This window comes from Euprymna scolopes, chromosome 12 (genome assembly GCF_053919585.1).
Source record: "Euprymna scolopes isolate OS-2025 chromosome 12, ASM5391958v1, whole genome shotgun sequence".
NCBI classification, from domain to species: domain Eukaryota; kingdom Metazoa; phylum Mollusca; class Cephalopoda; order Sepiida; family Sepiolidae; genus Euprymna; species Euprymna scolopes.
Genome location: NC_136493.1, coordinates 79,137,703 through 79,157,617, shown reverse-complemented (window position 1 = coordinate 79,157,617; position 19,915 = coordinate 79,137,703). Strand labels below are relative to the sequence as shown.

Below are 19,915 nucleotides of genomic sequence, written 5' to 3'. Positions count from 1 at the left end.
GATATTCTTTCATTCATGTAACATTCGATATTCTTTCATTCATGTAACATTCGATATTCTTTCATTCATGTAACATTCGATATTCTTTCATTCATGTAACATTCGATATTCTTTCATTCATGTAACATCCGATATTCTTTCATTCATGTAACATTCGATATTCTTTCATTCATGTAACATTCGATATTCTTTCATTCATGTAACATTCGATATTCTTTCATTCATGTAACATCCGATATTCTTTCATTCATGTAACATCCGATATTCTTTCATTCATGTAACATCCGATATTCTTTCATTCATGTAACATTCGATATTCTTTCATTCATGTAACATCCGATATTCTTTCATTCATGTAACATCCGATATTCTTTCATTCATGTAACATCCGATATTCTTTCATTCATGTAACATTCGATATTCTTTCATTCATGTAACATTCGATATTCTTTCATTCATGTAACATTCGATATTCTTTCATTCATGTAACATCCGATATTCTTTCATTCATGTAACATTCGATATTCTTTCATTCATGTAACATTCGATATTCTTTCATTCATGTAACATTCGATATTCTTTCATTCATGTAACATTCGATATTCTTTCATTCATGTAACATTCGATATTCTTTCATTCATGTAACATTCGATATTCTTTCATTCATGTAACATTCGATATTCTTTCATTCATGTAACATCCGATATTCTTTCATTCATGTAACATTCGATATTCTTTCATTCATGTAACATCCGATATTCTTTCATTCATGTAACATTCGATATTCTTTCATTCATGTAACATTCGATATTCTTTCATTCATGTAACATTCGATATTCTTTCATTCATGTAACATCCGATATTCTTTCATTCATGTAACATTCGATATTCTTTCATTCATGTAACATTCGATATTCTTTCATTCATGTAACATTCGATATTCTTTCATTCATGTAACATTCGATATTCTTTCATTCATGTAACATTCGATATTCTTTCATTCATGTAACATCCGATATTCTTTCATTCATGTAACATTCGATATTCTTTCATTCATGTAACATTCGATATTCTTTCATTCATGTAACATCCGATATTCTTTCATTCATGTAACATTCGATATTCTTTCATTCATGTAACATTCGATATTCTTTCATTCATGTAACATCCGATATTCTTTCATTCATGTAACATTCGATATTCTTTCATTCATGTAACATTCGATATTCTTTCATTCATGTAACATTCGATATTCTTTCATTCATGTAACATCCGATATTCTTTCATTCATGTAACATTCGATATTCTTTCATTCATGTAACATCCGATATTCTTTCATTCATGTAACATTCGATATTCTTTCATTCATGTAACATTCGATATTCTTTCATTCATGTAACATTCGATATTCTTTCATTCATGTAACATTCGATATTCTTTCATTCATGTAACATTCGATATTCTTTCATTCATGTAACATTCGATATTCTTTCATTCATGTAACATTCGATATTCTTTCATTCATGTAACATCCGATATTCTTTCATTCATGTAACATTCGATATTCTTTCATTCATGTAACATTCGATATTCTTTCATTCATGTAACATCCGATATTCTTTCATTCATGTAACATTCGATATTCTTTCATTCATGTAACATTCGATATTCTTTCATTCATGTAACATTCGATATTCTTTCATTCATGTAACATCCGATATTCTTTCATTCATGTAACATTCGATATTCTTTCATTCATGTAACATTCGATATTCTTTCATTCATGTAACATTCGATATTCTTTCATTCATGTAACATCCGATATTCTTTCATTCATGTAACATTCGATATTCTTTCATTCATGTAACATTCGATATTCTTTCATTCATGTAACATTCGATATTCTTTCATTCATGTAACATTCGATATTCTTTCATTCATGTAACATTCGATATTCTTTCATTCATGTAACATCCGATATTCTTTCATTCATGTAACATTCGATATTCTTTCATTCATGTAACATTCGATATTCTTTCATTCATGTAACATTCGATATTCTTTCATTCATGTAACATTCGATATTCTTTCATTCATGTAACATTCGATATTCTTTCATTCATGTAACATCCGATATTCTTTCATTCATGTAACATCCGATATTCTTTCATTCATGTAACATTCGATATTCTTTCATTCATGTAACATTCGATATTCTTTCATTCATGTAACATTCGATATTCTTTCATTCATGTAACATTCGATATTCTTTCATTCATGTAACATTCGATATTCTTTCATTCATGTAACATCCGATATTCTTTCATTCATGTAACATTCGATATTCTTTCATTCATGTAACATTCGATATTCTTTCATTCATGTAACATCCGATATTCTTTCATTCATGTAACATTCGATATTCTTTCATTCATGTAACATTCGATATTCTTTCATTCATGTAACATTCGATATTCTTTCATTCATGTAACATCCGATATTCTTTCATTCATGTAACATTCGATATTCTTTCATTCATGTAACATTCGATATTCTTTCATTCATGTAACATTCGATATTCTTTCATTCATGTAACATCCGATATTCTTTCATTCATGTAACATTCGATATTCTTTCATTCATGTAACATTCGATATTCTTTCATTCATGTAACATTCGATATTCTTTCATTCATGTAACATTCGATATTCTTTCATTCATGTAACATTCGATATTCTTTCATTCATGTAACATTCGATATTCTTTCATTCATGTAACATCCGATATTCTTTCATTCATGTAACATCCGATATTCTTTCATTCATGTAACATCCGATATTCTTTCATTCGTGTAACATTCGATATTCTTCGCAATCTATCTTGTCTAACTCGGAAATCTTTCTTTCACGACATAATGAATAAAGTACTAAGTAAAATTTAGTTCAAAGTGACACTTTTCAGGAGGTTGAAGGTCCAATCCAATACTAAGAATTCACTAGCAAATTACTTAAGATTTTTACCTAGTCATGGATGACAGAATAAGAGCATGTTACCTCCATTCATTAGATAAAGGGCTCCATCCCAGATTCTATAGATTCCTGAATTCAATAAGATACACCTAAAGAAAGTCGGAGGTTACATCGACTGAAACTTTCTAAGAATAATGCTTAAGATGAGAACAGTAGTCCAAAGAACCAAATAATACATACTTCTATGAGCATTCAAAATTTAACAAAAACTTAGAGGAATAAAATAAATCAAAAACTCTGAACTCTGAATTCTTACCTGTTAGAAGATGAAGATGAATTGATGTGTGAGAGGTGTGAGAAATCAGATTCCGAGGAATAATGCGAGTGGCTGACCCAATAAGAGAGCCACCAATCGTTAATATTTCGGGATGCTGCAAAACAAGTGCAAAACATTTTATACATTTTGCAAAGATTCAGAAATACAGAAAAACATGTTAAGTTTGGTTTATGAAGGTTCTGTGGAATATAGAGTCATCCTTAGTTGCCATTAATCACACATTTACTCTGACCTGGTGTAATGGTAGTGCCAGACACACATTTACATCCGGATTAGTTAAACCAAATTCCATGAATAAATATTTGAAAATATGAATAATTTGAAGTATAAAAGCTTACTACATAGATTGGATTAGATATTAAATAACATTAAAAAAAGGGTTGATATGCCATCATACAAAGAAACAAGCCTAAACTTTTTATTTCTTAAATAATGGAAGCAAATACGTGTTGGATATGATTGAATGGAAAAACATTCTGGATTGGATCAATGCAGATTAGAGTAACTGCAGATGTGGTCGCTACAAAGTCTGACCTTTTCAGCGGCCATAACTTTTATGTAGACACTTCCTGTTGGAGTGTTCATAAATATCAAAAGAAACTTCCACATCAGAAGTTCATCAGATTTATGTATAAAACAAACAGAGAAAATAATCAACATCCATCATAATTAAATCTAATTAAATTAGAAATATATATATAAATTAAATTACTAATATATATATATATATATATATATATATATATATATATATATATATATATATATATATATATATATATAAATTTGGGTTTCAAAACCCATCACATATTCTCATCATATATATATATATATATATTATTCCTATAAATTTTTCTTTTGTGTGTATTGATATTTATATTAAAAAAACCTTTTTACTATTTATTTAGTTATTTGCTTCCCCACTGAGCAAATTAAGAACAAGGCCGTTTTTTAATGTGGAGAGTGAGGGGAGAGGGACCAGTTCCCCCAAGAGGGAGCTGGATAGTGACAATTGGTATGAAGGGTTTCCCCTACATTAACCAAAACTAATTGCTCAAGAGCAATGGTCTGATATGCGGGGTTGGTATTTATTTGCTCCCCCACCGAGCAAATTAGGCACAAGGCCGATTTTTAATGTGAGGAGTGAAGGGGAAATGGGGACCAACTCCCCAGGGAGTAGGGGAGCTGGATAGTGACAATTGGTATGAAGGGTTGCCCCTACATTGACCAAGGTCTTATCTGTGAGGTCGCCCCCACATAGGGTCTTTGCTTGCAGTATCTGCCGGAACAGATGGTATTTATTTGCTCCCCCACCGAGCAAATTAGGCACAAGGCCAATTTTTAATGTGAGGAGTGAAGGGAGGGGGAAGGGGAAAAGGGGACCAGCTCCCGAGAGGTGAGAAATGGGAGCTGGTTAAAGGTCAGGCATGTGGGGTTGCCCCCACATCTGGTCTTTGCTAGTCATAGCTAGTCATAGCTTGCAGTATCTGCCGGAACAGATGGTATTTATTTGCTCCCCCACCGAGCAAATTAGGCACAAGGCCAATTTTTAATGTGAGGAGTGAAGGGAGGGGGAAGGGAAAAAGGGGACCAGCTCCCGAGAGGTGGGAAATGGGAGCTGGTTAAAGGTCAGACATGTGGGGTTGCCCCCACATCTGGTCTTTGCTAGTCATAGCTAGTCATAGCTTGCAGTATCTGCCGGAACAGATACTACACTTTGATCCTGGCCCGAAGGCCAAGAAGAAAAAAGTAAACCTTTTTTCAATTTATTTAAAAAGAAAATACAACTTTGTTATGAATAGGTTGTAGAATTGCATTCATCTGCAAAAGATCTACCTAATTTTCATATTCTTTTAAACATTCATTTTAATTAATTCCCTATTAGTTTTTTCAATTTTCTTATCATCCGATCATCTTTAATTAACTATGACATATAATTATATTCATGCAGATATTCTACATGATTTATACTTTTGTAATATTTGTGTAAAAAGGTTATAGTAAACACAAACCTCTTTCTATATATATATTCATGAATGTGTATATATGTTTAAAATATTTTTGCCTACCAAACTCCTGTCAGTTTTGAGTCTAAAGATATGAAACTTTATATATAAGATATTCAAACCCATATAAAACTTTATATTTGAGTTTAAACCAGAGAAAATCAGTGCAAAAGTGTGAAAATTAGAAAAATGAAATTTGCCAGGTGAAGGTCGAATGATGGCATTATGAATATGCATGCATAATCTAATAGCTATTGGTCCGTTTTAATTTTTAGCCTTGCAGCAAACACATCTTCATACTTCATAGCTCAGGCATTAACGTCAAAGGAAAAAGTAAATTGTTAGCTAAACGTTTTGGTTTCAATTCTCAGTAATGGCGCAAGAGTAATTTTTTTAAAAAACTTTTTAAATCATTACTAATATATTGGGTCTAATATAATACAAAATCTGTATTAATCAAAATATTATATTTAAGCATATTTTACGACCGGATGAAACTTTTTTTTTTAGACAAAATCTTCTACTGTTGATAGCAATGAAAAAATAATGAATATCTCTTGATTTTAAACAACAAGTAAAACTAAAATCTATAGACCCCCCCCCCGACTGCAAGTGTATTTTTACGCTTGAGAAAATATCTGCACATTTAACATGTGTTTTTATGGTAATTGTGAAAAATAATAACTACATGCTTAAATATTTAGAGATTTATAAAGAATTGGAATTGGTGATTTTATTGGAATCAGGAAAAATATTGGAATCGTCTCATCATTAATATATTTATTATGATACGTAAATGCAACATAGATCTGAGGATAACCTGAGGGGCACAATAACTTAAATAGTATTAATATAAGTAAAAGGATATATAATAAAAAGAAAAAGAAAACAAGTAGACCTTTGGGATTGGATCTCAGAAAAAAGCATCTAATTCAATGGAAGAAAATGGGCTAAAACGAGTTGTTGAACTCATCTTTTCAATTTCATAATATGTGTTAGTAACTTCTTTGCATGTTTTTGAGGCATGTGATTATATTGCAGGTCACACTTTTTAACACTTTTGCATAAAAAAACGGGAATCAAGCTAAAAGCATTCACACAATTATTGTCAAGTAATGCCTACTATTACCAATAAATCATTTTGAGCCCAGCCAAACAGCAAGTGATGTCTATAATTTGAATAAATGCTAAGATAAGTAACTATTAAAGTACCAATATCACTTATGAGTTCTTTGCTGTATGACCCAAATGCTGTGGGTTAAGAGTTGTCTTTGTAATTATCTTGGAAGTTTGATATATTTATGAAGGAAAAAAACAATGATTTCCACATTAATTATACTTTAATTATGGAGTTTTATATTTTAGTTCTATATTTTAGTTATGGAAGTTCATTCTGTTAGATAGAAGTTGCTACTATTTGGACCAGACCTATGAGAGTTGGGTGGCAAAGCGCTCTTTTACACAAAGACTTTATGTCTAACTTCTCTAAAGTTTCTGCAGCAACTGACTTTATTCTTAAATCTTTCTCAATGCAACAAAATCAATCATCTCCTCTTCATATGATGTGGGACAGAGTGAGCTTTAAAACATAAGACATGGAATCATTACTGAAATTCAAGTCAATCATATTTGGTACAAATAAACTTTAGCCTATGCCTGTATTGTCCACCAAGTTTCAGCCATTTTTAGTCTTTATTGCTATTTGATACGTATTGAAAGTACACCCCGATATGACATACAAAATAATTAATAACTATTACAATAACGTTGAAAACATTAATGCCAAATAGAATTAAAATAAAAATGATTTAAATGTGTTTTTGTCCTAAACGTTACCTTGCATAAGAAACAATGCTAACAAGATGGAGAAAGAAAGCAAAGAGCCGACAGCTGACCAATACGATTTGTAGACAATCGACTTAACAGCCCCAGACTCTTTGTGTTCTTCATCGACTAAAGTGTTTGATGCAAGATTTGCTTCTGGAGAAGATACACAGGACTCATTCTCTTGGGTATTCTTTTTAGGGACAGAGCCAAGAAAACTGTGGTTGATGGAGGGGATAACTTCACTGGGAGGACCTAGAAAAAAAAACACAAAAGAAATTAAAGTCGAAGCTTAACAATAATTGAATTTTATAATCATTTGAATGATTGGTAAGAATAATTAAGAAAGGTGCAAATCTAGAATTCAATTTAATTAAAAAAAACAAACAAACAAAAATACAGAAATATCTTTATAACGTCTGTATAGAACAAAAATGTCATATTCCCCCCCCCTCCCCCAAAAAAATACTAGGGGTTTGGTTTATTATTGTTTTATGGCATATCAACTACTGTGGATCATTTAATGCCAAAAAGGGTGACTAGCTGAAGGATTTTGTAAAAGGGAGACAATCCGGGAGAGATCGTACAGATAATTCCGGAGTGACAGAGATATTGGAAGATTAACATTATTTACTATCAGATTAGTATTTCTATCTTATTGCTTTAATCTTTATCTTTTTTAAGATTTTATATAGAAATGAGTCACTGCTTATCAAAGCCGAAAGGCCCCTTGAGGATAAGGGTTAATCAATCTGTGAGATTGACATTGAGACAATATCTTGAAGCTCAACAACAACTTGTTAAATTGGATTTGAAAACGATCATGTTGTAGACAACTGGGAAGCAGTCTTGCGGTATTGTTCCACAATTGGGTAGTTCTTGGAAAGAAACTTTGCTCATGGAAGCTCCACTTTGTTCAATTAGTCTGTGATGTTTAAGTTTGAAATAACTTTTTTAGACGCATTTACACATCTCTGTAACAGCGTCTGTCCATCTGTCAATCATCCTTAAATTTGAAATATAATTTTCACAGCTAAACACACAGCTTGATTGGATGCATCTTATGAATCGATGTGTTCTTTTACTTACCTGATTGAATTATTCTACCTTCATGCATCACAAGAATCAAGTCTGCCTCCTGCAAATACTTTATGTGATGCGTGCATAGAATTCTTGTCTTTTCAGCCAGGATTCCCATGATGCATTGCTTGTACAAATGCTGCGCAACATGAGCATCAACAGCTGAAAGAGGATCGTCAAGAAGGTAGACATCTTTTTCCTGGAATATCAAAAAGGATTTTATGGTTAGTTTGTCAGTCTTATGGCATATCAAACCTTTTTTGGGTTATTTAATGCTGAAATATAAATTACTTAAGGCAAGTAATTCATTGTATAACATTAACAGAACAGAATTATTTATCATTTCTAACTGGTTTACTCATTCTTGTTTTCATCGGCAGTTTTTGGTGATCCTTCTCTATGGCTTCAAAACCTAGCCAATGAAAGCTGCGGATCTCAAAAGGTTGGTAGTGTTTTACTTAAACTGCTTCCACTGAATTCTGTAGGTCCGCTGGCACCATTTTTTCTCAAATACAAAAATCGGAATTTGGACATCATCCAACTTCACCATGCTCTTTCAAAGCTTTTTAGATTTGGTTACACATCACACCGCAACAAAGGAAAAGCTCCAGAATCACTTCAAGACTGGCAAAAATGCCGCCAACTGAAGACATGGTTACACACTATCAAAGCCAAAGTTGAACTTATCTTCGATCTATAGGTCTACGGTGTTTGCTGGTAATCTCAGGATTGGCTGTCCATAACTATCTTGGCCGCTGTGGATCATCATATGTGGTTTGCATTAATCTGAGGCGTTGCACATGTTCAAAGGGAGGAGCTGGCTCAACCCATCCTGGGTGAATGTCGCCTCAAGTCAAGTTCAGCAATTTTGCTCTCAGATCTTCTTCAGGTGACTTAGGAACGATCATGGAATTTAAAAATCTTAGCAATACACAATTCATATTCAAGACCTTTAAAGACTCAGTTAAGTTGTGACATCATTTTGCGGCCTTTGATCAGGATTGAATTGAGAAACTCAACATAACTTGCATAAAAATTAAACAACCACCTAGTCATCTTGATCATGTAGAAGGACAAATCCGCAAAAACAATGTGATGAAAACAATAAAGATGAAGAAATCAGTCAAAACATTTTAATGAAAATTCACCATTACAAAATATCAACAATTCAATAGAATAAGAACAATCTACCCTGGTGGATTAAATAAGGGTTAACATTTAATGCTACTAAAACTAAATTTCTTTCTTTTATTAATTACAAGAAATACGATCAACCAATGATTGCCATGACTAATAACATTCGACCTGAGAACTCATCATTCAAACTCATTGGATTAACATTTACAGGCAACATGAATTGGAACAAATACATCAAACACATTGTCAAGGCTGCTGCAAACAAAGTGCTAGAAAACAATGCACACTGGACATGCAGAAATTTAAATGTAATACAAACAGATATCTTGCTGCTCAACTCCATACTTAGTCCCTCTGTATGTCTGATATACCTTGCTTGGTGTAAATAAGAGTTAAAAAAAAGTTGAAATCCCATAGATGTTACAGAATTCAACTATTAAGCTAAAAAAAATAAAATGAAGCTGATGAAGGTTGTAAGTTGCATCAGACGAAACATTACAAAATATCAACCTAGATGAGATACGAATAATGCATCCTAGACGCAAATAGTAGTATGAATAATCCGACTTGATAGAAGTCGATATTTTACTTGTGACTTGGACGAAGGAGGGGAGGGGGTGTAAATTCATATCTTTCCCAACAATATTTTAAAATGATTTTAGAAATAAGATTATCTTTGCAAAAGTCATTTTTTTTTTCCATTGGCTGAGTAGGTCCATCACACATTAGTTTAAAATAGCGTTTTCATCATTAAATGTGCCGATGAGAATTAATGATTATGAAGAATGGATTTGTTCTTGTTACAAATCTCAACAAGATGAATGCAGTAAAAAATTAAGTTTACAAAACAGAAACTGAGATATCTAACAGCAAAGAACGCGATTATCTTAATTACCAAAGATAAAAATGAACTCTATACACTCTGATGTTCTTTGCAAATCTGATCAGTGTTATCTCCTCATCGTTTAGAGTTGTTTATCAGTTTGGATGTTATTCTTAACTAGCGGGGATGTGCCCGACCTTGCTAGATCATAAAATATACTTAAATACATTTTAATTTATGCAGATGACGTATTTATTATTACAGAGCCAGTTATCTATTGCATATTATATTGTACTTAAAAAATAAAAAATAAGGCTTGGATTGCTATCAGCTAGAATTGAAATCAAAACATTTAGCATTCCAGCCACATTCCCTACCATTTTAACTATCGTCAGATAAATAAGAAAGATCTAAAATTAAACCACTTCAAGCTATGAATGTATTTGTACATGTGTAAAATTAATGTCAGCAAGTTGAAATGAAGAATTTGTATTTCAATTTGCTGACTTATTTCTGTACGTATTATTCATCCATCCAAACAAGCATTTTATGTTATAAACCAAATTTGGTGTACGACTGCTACTTCCTGTTAATTTCAGTGTTATACAACCAGTAATTTAAGAGTTTATCAGTTAAATATTTATACACAAACACACATATCTACTGTTTTATTTATATAGAAAATTTTGTAAATGGCCAATTATTATGACATCTAAAAATACTCTGAATTGGAAAATATTTCAGAAAAGTGGTGCTTATCTAATTTATAACCCAATCTCTGACAGTTTCCCGTCAGCATCTTCCAGCATGTTAAATAAGTGGTTATTTAATCAGATGTCAGAAGACAAGGTTCAATTATTGTGTGAAATTCATTAAACCAAGAAAAAATTTTAAAAACTAAAACTGACTTTCAAAACTGTTGGAGATGCCCCTCCATGGGATTAATGAACTATCTCTGGTGACATCACTTCCGGTATGGAGTACCGGTGCCCGACAGTCAGAGATTGGCATGCGGCCAAGCAGGTTGTGTGGACACGCCCCACTGTTGAGGAATGGTATTCCTCAACTCGCTTTGCCTGTAATCTATGTGAATACATATTCGTTTCCTAAAAATCCCGTGTTCCTTTCATTTATTACCATTTAACCCCATAAAAAAAGACAATATATCAACTGGACCCCCTCCCTTTTCCCATGTTAAGAATAGCTTTCTACATAGAAAGTCATTCTTACCATGAAGAGGGGGAAACACCATGTTTTGAATTAATTGTCAGGTAGTTTTCACTTCACCATCTTTCAGCCACTTACATAATCTGCTGGATTGGTTGGTTGTTTTACGGCATATCAACCCTTTCCGGGTTATTTAATGCCGAATCCAAAGATTTTGAAGACAAATTTTTTTAATAGAATATATTTGTTGTTTTCACGTTGGTTTCTATATAACCCATAGTTGGGACCCTAACAGGTACTACCACTCCGGGTCAGAGTGGACCTGGGAGCAATGGTAATTAAAGAGTGGCTCCACACTCCCCAAAGCCCACAAGTTGGGGCCTCACGACTGGATATAGTTTAAGGTCATATCCAGGACCCCCATTGAGGGACTTTTACCCTCTGCAGGGGGACAGTCGGCGTATTCTAATGCCCCACTGACAAGGCCTAATCTGCTGGAAGATGCTGGCGCGAAGTTGCCAGAGATTGGGCCGTTAACTGGATAAGTATGGAAGAGTGAATAAATGTTCATTATATTCAAAACAAGCCATGTTTAAAGAAAGAGTTGCTGCCTAAATAGATAGTGTGTGTATGAGTGTGCATTGGTGAAAAGAGAAGGGGAGAAGTAATGAGTAGTGTTGGTGGGAGAAAAGAAATAAAAAGGAAGAAATACCTGATAGAGTGCCCTAGCAAGGGAGATTCTGGCCTTCTGTCCTCCACTCAAGGTCACTCCATTTTCTCCTACTTCTGTTTTGTCTCCAAATTGCAGAATCTACAAGTAGAAAAAATTTTCATAGGGAGAAAAAAATCTGTTTAAATACTTAAACAATTTGACTTGAAATATTCACATGTTTTGTGATTACTTCTAATTCTTTAGATGAATTTATCATGTAAATGACCAAAAACAGTTGGCTGGCATTTTTATTTGATCCAGAAAAGAAAAAATGCATGGCAATTCTTATGAAATCTGGCAACCTGAATATGTCCTTAAAATAACTTTCTCTTTTATTTCTCCTACTAGCCGACCTATGTCCCAACATTGCCTGTGGAATTAGATTAAGTGATAAAATTGTAATACTATTACTACTAACGCTGTTAATGATAATAGTAATACTCTTATTTTTCCTATGACTGAGCATTCATTCTTCAACACCCATAAGAACAGACTGGCTATGATTGATAAATGCCTAAATAATAACGAAAGTGCATCGAAAGTGCATGCATAGAATACATACAGGATAATGTACAATTGTTAAAGAAACAAATAGTGTAGGAGTTACAATATACATGTGTGTATAGAAAGGATAGTTTGGTTATTTCTGGGAAGCATGAAGGTTTTAAAGGATGCAACCAACCATTGATGCAGCTTGTTGCAGGTTTCAGCAATTTTAAGCGTGAAAAAATTGTTTCTGAAAGACAAAGGAATAAACAGTCATGATGAACATAAACCTGCTGTAGATAAACAGTGGCATGCTAAACCTTAACCATTTGATTACGAAGCAAGAACGATTATGCAAATTTAGGTGCTGTTGAGAGTAAAATAGGCTAAGTAGAAGGAGACATTGTTTCTGCTTGAGAGTTAGTTTTGTTTCAGACACCACATTATACAACTGCATTTTGTCAGGTCATGTTTATTTCTCATTTTGGTGAAAGGAATTACTACAACTACTACTGCTGATATTAATTACTACAACTACTACTGCTGATATTAATTACTACAACTGCTGATATTAATTACGACAACTACTACTGCTGATATTAACAACATATGCTATCATTGTTGTTAACAAAATGAAATTATCACTTTTACCACAAAAACGTTTAAAGGTCCCCGATTCATTCTCGGGTTTTCGGCACCATGACCAAACATCTTCCAGCTGATTTCTGACTTTATAGGCATATGCACATCTGTTAGGTACATGAAGGCTAAAACAATGCTCCGAATTGATGTTGGCGAAATGGTTAAGAATTTTATTGGTCAATGTCGGCGTTTCAATGAATCCAAAGCCATGGAATGTTCAGAATATAACAGGTGTTGGCATGGTTGTTGGATGCCTTTGAATGGTTTCCAAGTGAACAATATTCTTAAAAACGTAGCAGTTCTAGACAAATGATGTAAATTCTAGATGTGGTCATCCGACAGCTGTAGAAGAGTTTTAAATAGATGACAGGAGAGCAGCTAATAAAGGTTTTGCAAAATTTTGCCAAGACACCCTCAATCTCCACGCCAATTTCAACAATGTGCTTATGCAACTATGGCTTTCACCACAGATTATAATTTAATTAACATAGAATCATCATTCCTATGCAAATTGATGAGTGCCTCCATAGAAAAAAAAAATTAATAAAAGCGCCACCTATGATGATAAACAATTTACTTCAATCTGATAATTATTGAAGGGGACATACTTGTAATTCTTGATGCAAATATTCGAAGCACACTTAAAGGGAGTTTATTAACAACACTGGACACAACTTGAGGTTTTTCTTTACTAGAAATACAGCATATTATCGATGCCTCCTCAAAGTGTTAGGAAGTAAAAAAATAAGGAAAATATATAATAAAAAAAAAGGAAGTTTATTAGCAGAACAAAGGTATAGGAAGTTGTTCAGAAAGGAACACAAAAGCAGCTAAAATAGGATTGTTAATCAAAGTGTGGCAGTAACAGGGACAAAAGATTGGTCAATATATTTTAGAGTTAGGAGTGACAATGAGTCTTGAAACAGTTTTTGAACCGTCTTGGGTTTGTGACAGTTGAAGAGAGTTTGGGGTTAGGAACAGACTGACAGATTGGTAAATGTCTAAGGAATAATCATAATGATAATACATGAAAAGTGCATGAATAGAATACATAAAGTTGAACGTAGGTCACGGCTCGGAGCAGATCTAGATGAGTTAACACCAATTGACGAACACAGACTTAGCAGACAGCGAAGATGCAATGTTAATGTTCTGAGGTTCAGTGGTGTCATGCACACACCCAGAATCCAATTAATATCTATGGTACACATCAGTGTGTTTTCTTTTGGTTCTCTCGCGTTATTTTATTTTTATTCTTGTGAACCCGTGCTTACCCCCTTGGCAACTGACAACGTGTGGGAGACAACGATATGGCTCAAAGGAAAAGCAATCCAAGGTAAGGAACGTTGTGGTCGATGATTGTTGTCGAGTGGTGAGCATGTGTGCCTTGGATGAAATGCTTTTCTAACTTGTATCCTATCTTTTTAAGATTTAAAAACAGATGAATGTAATTTTGTATGTATTTATAAAAACTCTCCTACTCTCTATTTCAGATTGTATTTCTCCTCACACCACAACTCATTTTTGCAACCCCCTCTTTGTATTATTACAGGTCTGAATATTCTCTCTGTTTCAGTTTGTAATTCTCCTCACTCCACAACTCTCTCTTTGTCATACATGTCTGAATAATAAGAAAATCTGAATTTTTTTAACAAAAACTTTAAAATAACTTTTTTAGATTAATTGTTTTAAAACTTCTTTCAGAATAGAAAATCTTTACAATTTAATAAGGAACATATTTAATATAGGTTTCATCAAAAATATTCAGTAGATAACGAAAAAAATAGAGATGAACATTTCAAAAGGAGTGTATAACTGGTTACGCTCAATAGTAGTCCTCGCTAGCGAAAGACTTTGTTATTGTTATTCTATTATATTTTATTATTATTATTATTATTTAAAACATTTTGTGTCCTGCGCTTTCGCGTGAGGACTAATATTTAGGTGCTTCTTTATATTGATGATCTTTTAAACCAACTCATTTCAGTAAAAACATTATCACATACTTATGTGTCATTGTGAAATAAGTATAAATTCCACAAATTACTAAAAATAATCCAGTAGAAAGATAATTAAAAAAAATAGAATTCATCAAATGATCAAGTTTTATCGTATGTTTAAATGTGGAAGAATTATGTGACCGCTGTATCTTAAACAAGGGAGATAACCCTTCATTTAAATGGACAAATTTAAGGGTCTACCATTTTTAAACCAACACTTTTTAAAGTGCAATTGTGACTAATTTTTGTTAAAAATAAATCTAGCACATCTACTGGATCATTTTTCATAATTTTTGGAATTTATACTTATTTCACCATGACACATAAGTGCATAATAATGTTTGGACCTAAAATGTATTGCTTTAAAAGATCACCAATGTAAAAACCTATATTTATTGCAACCATACTCACTTCTCCAGTAATTATCTCCGGTGCTTATAAAGTAAAAATTAAAAATCAATTTTATCGTAAATTGCAGGTTTATCATCTTAAGTAATTTTGAAGAGTTACTTAAAAACAGGGGAGATAACTGCATTTGTCATTTTGGTAAATGTTAACATTTCTCTTAAAATGGATGACTCATGTAAAATATGAGAAATTTGATTTTTAATTTTAATTAATTCTACTCTTTTTTCCCTAATTTTTGATGAGAATATATATTTTTGCCCGCTATATTGTGTCAATTTTTTTTTTGAAAATGCGATTTTCATTTGTGTCTTTATCTGTCTCTGCATTCATATTAGCAAAGGGGGATAACAGCCATTGACTCATTTCATAGAATTAACGAGTTAAACAAGACTTACCTTAAAGTCAACATCCAAGGCACAGGCAAGGATGACCGTTTCATACTTTTTCAGATTAAATGGCTGACCAAACATGATGTTAGCCATGATGGTGTCATGTTGAATCCAAGGATTCTGGGGAGCAAGGGCAAAGCCATTATTGCATAAACTGCTGGTGACTTGGATATTGCCTTGACTTTTTGACATTTCTCCAAGAATGGCCGACAGTAAAGAGCTTTTGCCAGATCCCACTTTTCCAATTACACCAACAAACATGCCCTGAAAGAAAAAAATAAGCAATAAAACAGCATATATTAAATGAACATGCAGTATAAAGGAATATATATATATATATATATAGATAGATAGATAGATTAAAAAACACAATTAAAGACTGTAAATTATAATTTACAAGATTTTATTGTTCAACAAGATACTCAAAAAGAAATATTAAGATTTCCTTACTCTCCAGAGTTTCAAAGAAATGCATTCTTTTCATCAAAAGAAAGATATTAACAAATGATTATTATAGCAAAGCTATGAATTTGCTTGTACTGGCATAAATTGAAACTGCATTATATGAAAACTAGTTATATACGCAAAAAAAGTTAGTGTAAAGAATTCATGAAATAGAGACAAGAAATAAAAAATGCAAATGAAAGGATATGTAATGGTCAAGTTATTCGAAAAGGCGAATTAGTCATAAAATTCAATGTTCTCATAAGTAGTAGTCCGAGTTGTAATGTTGACATAGCGATCCAAATTAAAAATCCAAAATGAGTGTAATTCAATTATTCTGTAGAAAGAAACAGTTTTCAAGCAATTGAGGAAGAAATTTTTTTCAAAAAGACAGAGTAACTTGTATAAGAAGCTTCTACAACCAGTGAAAAGTTTTGCGGACATTGTCCACCACCAATGTGCAATGTTCATGTTAGAAACTACCAGTGATATCCTTCACAATCCCATCATTGCCAGAGAATTTCAGATGTTATTGAATGAAAATGGTTTGCTGAACAACTGGCACTTTGACTTGTTTAAAGTTGTCATTGCTTGTACTGAACAAAGCACACTCTCTCCATTGAATTATCATGATCTGTACAGGTGCAGGGTGTGTCACATGTCAGATGATAAAACGATTGCAGGACTTTCTTGTAAAAGTGTTCTATCTCTTAGATCAGTTGTGAGATTTACGTTTGCCCAGTTACCAGGGTCCCTCTCTCGGCATTACAAACAAAGTCTAACAGAAAGGAAAACCAATACAATCACGCCAGGAGTTGCTAGAAAGATGTTGCAGTACTTCACCATCTTCCTATCAGGACTCCAAACCGGATTTTTGTCTGAGGTTTACTCCCTTAGCTTTTATTTTTCCCAATGCAATTCACAAGACAGTGTAGCTATTTGCATATAATTTTTTTTTTTTAATATAATTATTCACAGACATGTGGATATTTATATTTAATTATGGACATATTGGTTGCTGTAAATCTGATACTGCAATGGTTAAAGTAGATTATCTACTAATTAAGAAAATGGACAGAAAGCGCAAAAGTGATTTTTTTGTGAATTTGCAAGAATTTTGTTCGCTTACATTTGATGTAGTTTATAAAATATTAAAATATTTTATATAATAAAATCACATTGCGTTCATTTCCAGGTGAGGGAATTTTTCTTCTTTTTTTTTTTTTTGCTTAAAAAAAAAAAAAAAAATGCCATCTCCAATGGACAACCATGTTGTCCTATGAAGAAAAGTTAAAATTATTACTGAAACAAATTCTGAAAGATTCAATTTTGGTTATAGGTTACAAAAAAGTTTATATAAAATACATTAACCATTTTTCTGATTAATGATAAATAATCATTTATTTGTTGTTATATCTTAGCAAACGTCGAGGTTCTGATTTAAAAAGGATTTGTATAAAGAATAGAAAACATTGCAAAAGCATACATTTTCACAAACTAATATATGTATATATAAATCAAGGCAACCAAAAAGGCAGAACTGCTTGCCCAGCAATTCGCCTCCAACTTCATCTTAGAACCAATAAACAACTCCCTCCCAAATTTCCCTATGTTGATTGAAGCCACACTTGATCTGAAAATCATCCCTTCTCATGTCTGCGATATCATAAAAAACTTAGACACCTCAAGAGCCTGATCTCATCCCTGCTATACTAATTAAGAAATGCTAAGCTGAGCTAGCCCCCATACTTTCCAAACTCTACAACAAATGCCTTGCTAAATTTTACTTCCCTAATAGTTGGAAAACTGCCTCTGTGGTACCAGTGTACAAGAATTCTGGTGAAAGGACTGACCCTCTCAATTATCGACCTATCAGTCTCCTTCTTCTCTTCACTAAAATCTTTGAGATTGTAATCAATCAAGCACTAGTCCACCACCTCGCAAAAGCTAATCTCTCTGACGAACAGTACAGATTTAGGCGATGTTTTTCTACTGCAGATATTTTAACAGTCATCTCTGAACGCATATACCATGGCACTGGATAAAGTTGGCAAAGCTAGGGTTGTAGTCCTTGATATATCCAAGGCATTTGACAAAGTCTGGCACAAAGAGCTGCTAATGAAAATTAAATTGTATGATATAACTGGACGTATACTAAATATAACTAAATCCTCCTAAGGCAATAGAACCATCCAGGTTGTCATTGATGGACATACATTCAAACAGCATAGCATTAATGCGGAAGTGCCTTAGACTCACACCTGAGAGTATTCTGTACCTCTACAAAGCCACCATTTACTACCCATGCATCTGGGCTGGTGCATCTACCGCTAGTCTCTCCGTCTTGGATAGGGTGCAAAGAAGAGTTTCCAATTTAATAGGTTCCACTTTGTCAACTAAGTTCCAACCCCTATCCCATCACTGCAATGTTGCATTCCTGTGCCTGTTTTACAAATATTTTAATGAAATGTGCTCTGATGAACTCATTGCACTTGTGCCCCATTGACATACACACCTCAGACAAATCGGCTTACAACAAAATCATACTTTTCATTGTTGAGGTCCATAGATACCAGAAAGTTTTCTAATAGTTTCTTCCCTTGAACAGATAGACTTTAGAATTCCCTTCTTGCTGCCTGCTTCTCTGACTGTACTGATCTGTAGAAGTTTAAATGTAATGTAAACCAACATCTTGTTCATCTTCCTTAAGCATGGTTCCAAATAGAAGCCTCTTACGTCCAAGTGGCAGTATGCCTCGTTTGGGATGAATGCAAGTAATCTTTTCTTTTTTTCCTATTTTATACTGGCTAGGACGATATATATATATTGTTTTCTATTTTGCTACAGACTAGCAAGGAGGTAATTTAATTTTAAACGTCAAACAACATGAAGTTATCGTACCTTCTTAATATCCAAATTGATATCGGTAAGTTTCATCGTTCGGGGAACTTCTGATTCCTCAATATCAGCGTCAGCATCAGAATTTTCATCTCGTGTTGCAAAATTATTCCAAGTAAATGAACCCTGGCTTATACTGAAACAATCCTCGGTATTTGGTTCCTCTGGGAGTGAAAAAAGAAAAATATTCAAAAATGTCTAACAATATTTCTTACAATGATTAACAGACATGGGGGAAAAATATACGGACATTTAAATATAAAGCAATGAGTGAAACCTTAGAAAATAACCTCATGTCTGGAATGGAATGAGGGACGTAAATGGATAGCAACATTTAATGCTACTAAGACTAAGCTTCTTTCTTTTACAATTTCAAGAAACCTTCACAATCACTGACTGCCATGATTAATAATAAACTACCTGAGACCCTCAGTTTAAACTTCTCAGCTTAACATTCGCAAGCAATATGAATTGGAACAAATACAGTGAAAATATTGCCAAGGTTGCTGCAAAGAAGGTGGGCTCTCTTTATTGTGCTAGAAAATTACTCACATTAGAGAGCATCCTATATTTCTACAAAGCCACAATTCATC

The 19,915-nt window shown here is 33.1% G+C and overlaps 1 protein-coding gene across 2 annotated transcripts in view; it reads right to left on the bottom strand.

The window, feature by feature from the left end:
• LOC145291357 (ATP-binding cassette sub-family C member 10-like) overlaps positions 1-19,915 on the bottom strand; it is a 120,705-nt gene that overhangs the window by 37,919 nt on the left and 62,871 nt on the right. For both annotated transcript variants that reach the window (XM_080137129.1, XM_080137130.1), the window contains exons 5-10: positions 19,326-19,486; positions 15,987-16,244; positions 12,056-12,154; positions 8,226-8,415; positions 7,149-7,391; positions 3,286-3,400 (exon numbers count right to left, since the gene is read on the bottom strand). In XM_080137129.1, coding sequence (XP_079993255.1) covers positions 3,286-3,400; positions 7,149-7,391; positions 8,226-8,415; positions 12,056-12,154; positions 15,987-16,244; positions 19,326-19,486 — 1,066 coding nt within the window. The remainder of the gene's footprint in view (positions 1-3,285; positions 3,401-7,148; positions 7,392-8,225; positions 8,416-12,055; positions 12,155-15,986; positions 16,245-19,325; positions 19,487-19,915) is intronic.